The sequence below is a fragment of the Cotesia typhae genome, unplaced genomic scaffold, assembly GCF_013202065.1.
Source record: "Cotesia typhae breed Kobodo isofemale line unplaced genomic scaffold, CoteBio_Ctyphae scaffold_13, whole genome shotgun sequence".
In the NCBI taxonomy this organism is placed as follows: Eukaryota; Metazoa; Arthropoda; class Insecta; order Hymenoptera; family Braconidae; genus Cotesia; species Cotesia typhae.
The window spans coordinates 5,683,375-5,693,040 of NW_027423774.1; the positions used below are offsets into that span (position 1 = coordinate 5,683,375).

The window sequence follows — 9,666 nt, forward strand, 5'->3', positions numbered from 1 at the left end:
TAAATTAAAAATAATCAAAAAATTAAAAACGTCGGCTAACTTTATTATTGAAAATTAAGTTAGCATGACATTAAACTTAGCTGTCACTTAACAATTTTTTAAATTTCTTTAAAAGAAAGTTTTGTTCTAAAAAATTATTTAAAAAAAATTGCATTTTTACTTTATTAAAATTTCTACAAGTCCATTTTTTTAATAATTTTTTTTTTTTTTTACCATAATTTAGTTATTAAAAAAAATTTTAAAAATTGTGAAGTGACAGCTAAATTGAATATTATTGTTAGCCGACATTTAAACTTTTTTTATTCATGAAATAATAACAAAGCAATTCCACATGTAAGAAATTTGAAAAACTATACCTGAAATTTTTTTTTGAATATTTTTTTATTGCTAATATTCAGTTAATAAAAAAAAAAAAACTAAAAATTTTTCGCTGTCGGTTAATTTTATTTTCATCTTCATTATTATTTCATTTTTAATTAAAAAAAAAAAAAAAAAAAAAAAAAAATCAGCTGTTTTTGAATTTCAGTAAAACATTTTTCCTTATCATCTAATAATTAATATTCGTATAATTTCCAACAACAATTTATTAATCCCACACAAAGTTATCAACACAAAGAAGTTTAAACCAATAAAGAAAATCCGGAAAATCACGTGACCCAAAAATGTATGCGCATGCGCATTTTTGCATTCGTGGCACTTAGCTATTTTCCAGCAAGTCTCTGGCGTGAACTCTGTGCTCTCGCTCGTGCACTTGTGTTCCCGAGACTTGTACGACCGTTTGAGGTTCTCTAGTTGCCGTGGTGGTGAGGAGTGGAGGCCTCCTAGCCCAAGCTCATTTAATGTCACATCACTGATCACTGTTCTCGTATCCACCTCAGCAGTATCTACCCCAATACTTGTACTCTTATTGCATAAATTATACAATTACATCGTGTACAAGCACACAACAGCAACTACATATTTACAAGAGTGTACAGTGTACGAGAACCGACACCGAGTACAGAGCAGCCGCCAGTTGCCAGAGCCAGTAGGTCTTAGTTACCTGTCGTCATCACACTCTACCATCGCTCGCGGTCACTACCACTTTTTCATACATTACAAGTACAAGTGTACCGCAAAATTACTCTCACTCAAGACTCAACTCTGAGTGAATTTCTTGCCGAGGTAGAATGGAAGTCGAGCAACCCGCTAGACCAAACTCTGAATCCGTAAGTTTATTAATTTATTTTATTACAATTATTTATTTCCCGAATTTTTACCTATTCAATTATTGATAAAAATTCCGTATCAACTCAGTTTACTCTTTAAATACGGTACGCTTGTTTGTAGAGACGCGAAATTTTTCAAAGTCCCAAAATGGCGTCTGCGACTAAGTCCCGAGAGCATTATAACTCAATAATTATAACTCTGAGTTAATATTTAATTTCTAGCATTTTATAACCAATTATTTTAATTAAAAAATTATTAAATAAATAAATAAATTATTTATAAATAATTAATAATAATATTAAGTCTGTTGGTCCAGAATTTTAATGATAATTTTATTATTTTAGGAAAAAAAGGCCAAGGAAAATAGTAGCGCAGCCGGGAATCATGGAGGTAAGAAACATGACGAACAATACGTAAAATAAAATCACAAGCATGAGTTTATAAATCGTGAACACGTTCGAGAATTTTCTAAGTTAGGTTAACTGGATGGTAATAAATCCATAGCGTTTAGTGAGGAATAAAATAGCCAGTAGGTGTGTATATGTGTGTGTTTAAAACTATTGAGTTTATTTAAGTTTAAAAGATATCTCGTTTTATTGTTACATGCATATAGTTAGAGTATACCACGTGCTCGTATCGGACTAATGTGTGTTCTTATGTAGATGTACAATGGCTATTAATTATTCAAGTTGCCTGATCAATAGATTTCTCTATTTTATTTAGATACTCATATGAATGGTATGTCCAACGGGTTCGATCGCAAGAAAGAGCACAAGTCCGAGCGTAAAGACAAGGAGAGATCTCATAAGTCTGAGCACCGGGACAAGGATCGCAAGGACAAGGAGAAGAGCCACAAGTCTGAGCACAAGAGCAAAGATCGTGATAAAGACAAGGAGAAGGATAAAGATCGGCATAAGGACAAGCACAGCTCCTCCAATGGCTCTAGCTCCAAGGATAAGGATAAAGACAAAGACAGACATGCTAATAGTTCTAGTAGCAAGGATAAAGACAAGGACAGGAAGAGCAGTTCCTCGAGCAAGGATAAGGACAAGGAGCACAGGAGCAGCAGCTCGGTTACCAAAGACAAGGAAAGGGATAAAGACAAGAAGGATCATCACAAATCTAGTTTGAGTTCTAAGGATAAAGACAAGTAATTATTTATTGTTATGCTTTTTTTGTGTTAGTAATTATTTTATTTTAATTTATGAAAATTAAGTTGGCCGACATTTAAAAATTTTAATAATTTATTTTATTGAAAAATTATTTTTAAAAAAATTAAAAGGAAAAATTTCACTTGTTGAAAATTTTTAAATTACACATGCAGTTTTTTAAAAATATTTTTTTTTTGTTATAATTGAATAAATGAAAAAAAAATTAATAACGTCAGCTAACTTTAGTATTATTTTTTTTTTTTTTAATTGAAAAAATGATTACAAAAAAATAAGGAAAAAAAAATTCACTTGTAAAAAAATTTAGTAACTTTAGTGCAATTTTTAATTAATAGTTTTTTGTTCCAATTATATTTAAAAAAAAAAATTAAAAACGTCGAGGAAACTAAAATTAGTCGACAGCAATTTTTTTTTTTTTTTTTTTTTTAAATTGAATTAGCAGTAAAAGAATATTTTTAAAAAATTGCACGTATAGTTTTTCAAATTTTTTTGTTATAATTTTATTAATAAAAAAAATTCTAAAAAAGTTTAAATGTTGGCTAATTTAATTTTTATAAAACGCCGACTAACTAGTATTATTAAAATTTGTAAAAACTAAAATGGGTGACATTCAAGTTAGCAGTCAAAGATTTGATCCAAAAAATTATTTTTTAAAAATTGCATTTTTTATTTTTAAAAATTTTTAGTCAATTTTTTTTTTTTTGCCATAATTTATTTGATATAAAATTTTTTAAATGATTAAATATATGCTACATGAATTTCCATTTAAATTATCCGATATTGAAAAATTTTTAATAATTTTATTATTGACAGAAAATTTTTTAAAAATTTGACATGTAAAAAATTTTAAGTGTATAAAAAAAATCATAAACTATTAAATTGCTAATTTTATTATCATTAAAATTAAATGAGTTAATTTTTTTTTGTCAAGGCATCATTCAAGCTCGAAAACAAAAGACAGTAAGGATAAAGAAAGGAGCAAGGACAAGGATCGGCATCACCATGAGTCCTCCCGGGATAAGGAAAAAGACAAGACATCATCCTCAAAAGACAAAGACCGTAGACACAGTTCGTCTAAGGACAAAGATCGACATTCCACGTCTCATTCTTCGTCTAATGACAAAGATAAGTCCAGATCGGACAAGGATCGGCACCGCCATGATAAAGACAACAAGGATCGGCATCGTCGTGATAAGGATAAAGACAAGAAGAGTCGCGAAGACCGCGACAAGGGTGAAGTTAAAGAAGAGATCGCCGTGAAGGAAGAGGAGAAGAGCCAGGTTTATAATAATGACTCTCAGGTTTACGAGGACAAACCTCAGGTTAAAGACGAGCCTGTGAGTCAGGTGGCTGAGGACGAAGACGACTCCAACAGTGAAAACGGTCTTTGTATCAATGAAGATGATGGTAATGACACTGCGGACAGAAATGTTAAAAGAGAGGAAGAGGACGAGGATGAGGATTACAAGCTGGAGCAGAACAGCATGAACTCGTCGGACGCTAATGATACCAGGCTGTCTGATTTGCACAATACCACTCTGAAGACAGAAGAAGAGTCTGACGAAGACTTACCACTGGTATGGTTTTGTTGCTGCATTTACTTTTAATTTTTTTGTTAAATATTTGACACTTTATCTTGACTTATTAGAATATTTTGACAACTCGCTTTTTATTTTGTGATAAATTTTTGGGCAGTAACACATTTTTACTCCAGATTACTCAACTCTGTGACATACTGTACTCAATAGAATTAATCGAATAACTTAAAAAAAAAAAAGACAACTTTACTAAATTCATTCACTACTCGATAATAATTTTATTTAACGGTAAGTTTACTCAGTACTAACTGTATTCAATGTAATCTTTACTCAATAGTATTTTATAAGTGTTGACGCGCTTTTAAAAATCTCTATTTAATTTTTTTTTTGTTTAATAATATGTTTACTTTAAATGAATTAAAAAAAAACTCTACTCAATAATTTTATTCTTAAAAAATAAAATTCTATTGTTTTACAAACTTTATTCAATGTCAACTTTACTCAATTATATATCATTTATATATCTATATGTAGTAAAAAATTTTTTTTTTAATTTATTAAATTATTTCATTGGAGTATAGATTGCACAGAGCTGAGAAATTTTGAGTACAGTTTTGTTTTTGCCGAATAAAATATTATTAAACAAAAAAAAAAAAAAAAAAATTGAATAGATATTTTTAAAAGCGCTTCAACACTTCTAATGTACTATTGAGTCGAGATATCATTGAATACAGTTAGTAGTGAGTAAACTTAGCGTTGAGTAAAATTAGTATCGAGTAGTGAAAGAATTGAGTAAAGTTTTTTTATTTTTTTAAGTTATTCAATTTTTTTAGTTGAATACAGTATGTCGCAGAGTTGAGTAATCTGAGTAAAAATGTGTTACTGCCTTCAAAAGTTGTAACAAGTTTAAAAACGGCTAATTTTACAATTCGTAAAGTTTACAATCGGCTAATTTTATAAGTTTCTGCAGTAAAAATTGGCTACAAATTCACGTAGCCACAGATTTTTATTTTTCGCTATTTTATAAATGACTGAATTTATATTTAGTGAAATTTCAATTTTTCTAATTTCATTAATATCATTTTTAATTAGCGACTAATTTTACAAATGACATTATCAACTAATTTTCACATTTATAGTTTATAAATGTTCGAGTTTACAAACGGCTATTTTCCAGTAAACTTAAAAACATACTTAAATTAATGACCAAGATTGTATTATTATTATTTATAGAATATACTAGTCACAGGATCGGCAACTGCCGTTTTGTTGCTGCATTCACTTTTAATTTGTTTGTTAAAAATTTGACACTTTATCTTGACTTATTAAAAGATTTTGACAACTCGGTTTTTATTTAATGGTAAATTTTTGTTAAGTAATGGGCCATGAAAATTATGGAGACATTCTGGATGATTTTTTAAAAACAAAACAGCCAACTGGCTATCAGTGTAGCTTTAGTTATAAATTTAGGGTACTATATTCATTAATTTGCGTGTATATTATTTTAAATGTATGTTTTATTATTGGCTAATTATTTTACGGTTGACATATCTTTATTTATTTATTTTTAGAGTATACGTAAACCAACGTCTCAAAATTCTAAGAGAAAAGTTGAGTCCTCGGATGACGAAGATGATGTTCCTTTAGTCGCTAGGAAGAAAACTAAAAAGGAGGTTGTTAAGAAAAAAAAGAAGAGAAAACACTCTGATGATGAAGAGGAGAATGATTATGAAGAAGAAGTTAAAGCTGTAAGTGATTTTTATTAATGATTTTTTTTTTTTTTTTTTAAATATCTAATTAATATAAAAATGATGGTTTAATTTTTATGACAGAAGTCAAAGAAAAAGAAGACGGCAGTCAAGCCTGTAAATAATGCGTCTCCGAGGAAAAAAAAAGAAGGATGAAGAAGAAACAGAAGTTTGGAAATGGTAAGAAAAAAAAAAGAAAAAAAAAAAAACATTTTGAATATGTAATTAAATTGTTGACTTGAGAATTTAATTGAGGCCAATTCTAACATCACTTGAGCTTGGTTGTATCACGTGGTTAAACAGTATAACCTCTTTTAGCGTTGTAATTTGATGAGTCTCTCATTGAAGTAGACAAATTCGATAACTTATTAATTGTTTTATTTTATCTATTCTACTGTAATATTCAGCTTTTAAATTTGCTCCGTATTGATTTATTTTATTAATCAGAGATTTTTATTTTAAGTCATGAGTTATTTGTTTTTTTTAATGTACTAAAGGTTGTTACGCAAAACGGAGTTAATTATGTCAAGAATTTGATTACTAAGAAGCCAAATAAAATGCGCTCGAGCATTTTTATTTTTGAGAAATCGATACGTAGATTATTTCTTGATTGCTCTGCTAGTAATAATGTCGCTCAATTTAAATTGTATAATAGTTTTAATGATAACTGCAGATCGTTGAGGTTATGGACGCGTGTGTTGGCTAGAAAGCCTGCGCTAAGTGTAAAGCCCGGGAAAAAAATCAATCAATGGTTCAAGAATTTTCTTATTAAATATTTAAATATTTTTTTTTTTTTTTTTTTTAATTAAAATATTGTTTCTTTAAAATTAATTTTTTACAAATAAACATTTAAAAAGTTACATGGGTTTCCTCCGGGGTAAAATGGTCTATTTTCAACAATTTTTTTTTAATTGAAAAAATTAAATATTTTATTCAAATTTATTACTGTCTAGAAGATATATGTTTAATAAGGGATTACTGAAATTTTGAAAAAAAAATTTTAAAAACTCTGCTAGGGTGACGTCACTTTCGGCGAGCCCTCGGAAAAAAGATGCGTCCGCGTGATCAGTAGAACTCCTAGCAGGATCATTTGAAGTGAAAAAAAAAAAAAAATATGTGCTCTAGTTAAGACTTTAAAGTAGGTCTTGAACGGAAGAAAAAAAAATGAAAATTAGATTTTTGGCAGAGGTTTTTACAAAAAAATTGAAAATTTCGCGGAATTTTTTTTTTAAATAGTTGTAAATGAAAAAAAAAAATCTTCCGTTCAAGACCTTGTAAATTATGTCTCGAAGACTTGTCTAAAATTTCATCAAGATCGGTTCAGTAGTTCTCAAGGAATCGTGGGTACCGTTTTTGAAAACATAGTTTTGAGAAAAACGCGTTTAAAGTTTTGAATTTCAATACAAAAGCGCCTTGAGCGCGCCACTTTTTAAAATTGTATCTCCGAAACTATTATTCGAATCGATTTGAAACTTTAGGACAATATTCTAGAGATCTTGTAGAATTTAATATAAAAAAAAAAAAAAAAAAAAAATAGATTTTTTGAAACCATGAAACTCATGTAACCATTTAAATATTTTTTTCAAAAATAAATTATTAAAATGAATTTTTTTATTTCAGGTGGGAAGAAGAAAAAAAGTCAGATGGAACAAAATGGACATTTTTGGAGCACAAAGGTCCTGTGTTTGCTCCAGAATATGAACCACTGCCTCCATCAGTAAAATTCTACTACAACGGCAAAGAGATGAGGCTCACCGAGCCAACTGAAGAAGTAGCAACATTCTACGCTCGTATGTTGGAGCACGATTACACTACGAAGAAAATATTCAACGATAATTTCTTCAAAGACTGGCGCGAAGTAATGTCAGAGTCTGAGCGTAAAACAATTACGGACTTGAGTAAGTGTAATTTCCGACCAATGCACGATTACTTTGTTCAAAAGTCTGAAGAGCGCAAAGCAATGACCAAGGAAGAAAAGAAAGCACTGAAGGAAAAGAACGACGAGATAACTAAAGAGTACGGGTTCTGTACTATCGACGGGCATAAGGAAAAAATAGGAAACTTCAAGATTGAGCCGCCAGGTTTGTTCCGAGGTCGTGGTGAACATCCCAAGATGGGAAAGCTTAAAAAACGAGTAATGCCGGAGGATGTTTTGATAAATTGCTCAAAGAATTCTGTTATTCCGAAACCACCACCGGGACACAAGTGGCGAGAAGTTAGACACGACCCCACGGTGACGTGGCTGGCTTCTTGGACTGAAAATGTCCAAGGACAAGTGAAGTATGTCATGTTGAACCCGTCGAGTAAATTAAAGGGAGAAAAAGATTGGCAGAAATACGAGACAGCAAGAAAATTAGCCAAGTCTATAGATAAAATTCGTGCTGAGTACCGCGAAGACTGGAAGAGTAAAGAAATGCGGATTCGACAGAGAGCTGTGGCACTGTACTTCATTGACAAACTGGCTTTGAGAGCTGGTAATGAAAAAGACGAGGACCAAGCGGACACCGTTGGTTGTTGCTCGTTACGTGTTGAGCACATTACTTTACACGAGCAGAAAGACGGGAAAGAATTTGTCGTTGTGTTCGATTTCTTGGGTAAAGATTCTATCAGGTATTACAACGAGGTACCGGTTGAAAAACGCGTCTTCAAAAACCTACAGCTTTTTAAAGAGAATAAATCCGACGGGGATGACTTGTTTGATCGGCTTAACACTGCTGTGCTGAACAAACATCTTACTGAACTGATGGACGGACTCACTGCCAAAGTCTTCAGGACGTATAACGCTTCTTGGACCTTGCAACAGCAGCTCGATGAATTGACTGATCCTGAATATTCGGTTGCCGAAAAAATTCTTGCTTACAATCGGGCCAATCGTGCTGTTGCTATTCTTTGTAACCATCAACGGTCTGTTCCTAAAGGACATGATAAATCTATGGAAAATTTGAACGCTAAAATTGAAGCTAAGAAAGACGCTATCAAGGAAGCTGAAGGTCAAGTTAAAGATACTAAGCGGGAAGTTAAACATGGATCGATGAAAGCTAAAGAGTAGGTTTATTTTATTTTAATATTGACATTTAAGTTACCAGTCACGATCATTTTTTTTATTTTTTTTTTTTTTAACAAATTTGTTCGAAAAAATTGTTGAAAAAAAAATTGCATTTTTTATTTTTAAAAATTTTTAATGGTAATTTTTTCTTTAATAATTTATTTGTTATAAAAATTCTTAAATTTATTAAACGTCTGCTAAATTAATTTTAATATTGTTATAACACTAAAATTAGCAGTCACTTGATCATTTTTTAAAAATCAAATTTGTTAAAAAAAATTGCATTTTAATTTTTTTAAATTTCTATATCAATTTTTTTTTTGCAATAATTTCTCATAAAAATAATTAAATGTCTGCTAAATTAATTTTAAGATTATTATAATTATCTAACGAGAATGTTTTTTTAGTGCACATGAAAAAGCTAAGAAGAAATTGGAAAAATTAAAAGAACAGCTGACAAAATTAGAGGTACAACGAACTGACCGTGATGAAAACAAAGCTATCGCCTTGGGAACGTCTAAGCTCAACTATCTCGACCCACGAATTACCGTAGCCTGGTATTTATTATTCTAATTTATTGTATTTAGAATTATAAAATAAATAACGAGTATAAATTAAAAAACAATTTTTTTTTTTTAATAGGTGCAAGAAAAATGACGTGCCAATTGAAAAAATATACAACAAAACTCAGCGTGATAAATTCAGGTGGGCGATAGACATGGCAGGACCCGATTACGTTTTTTAACAAGATTCATTGTAATTAAATTATGAATAATTACATACTTATACATATATATTTATATATACATATAAATATAATTTTTATAATTTCGAATGGTTGACTATTCGACAATTCGATAAAGTATTTAGTAAATTTTTTTTTAATTAAATTGCCACAATAATTATCTATTTGTTTTTATTTCAATTAAAGTGGTCAGTAGTTTGATATTCATATT

At 30.0% G+C, this 9,666-nt stretch overlaps 1 protein-coding gene across 1 annotated transcript; it reads left to right on the forward strand.

Annotated features, from left to right (window-relative positions):
* The first annotated feature begins 544 nt into the window (after positions 1-544).
* On the forward strand, positions 545-9,615 carry Top1 (DNA topoisomerase 1). Its single transcript, XM_074254625.1, is given in 10 exon segments — positions 545-1,208; positions 1,554-1,599; positions 1,933-2,359; positions 3,310-3,955; positions 5,488-5,664; positions 5,749-5,814; positions 5,816-5,844; positions 7,285-8,709; positions 9,118-9,267; positions 9,353-9,615. Coding segments are annotated over 10 exon segments (3,108 nt in total). The 5' UTR covers positions 545-1,169; the 3' UTR covers positions 9,456-9,615.
* Positions 9,616-9,666: the final 51 nt, after the last annotated feature.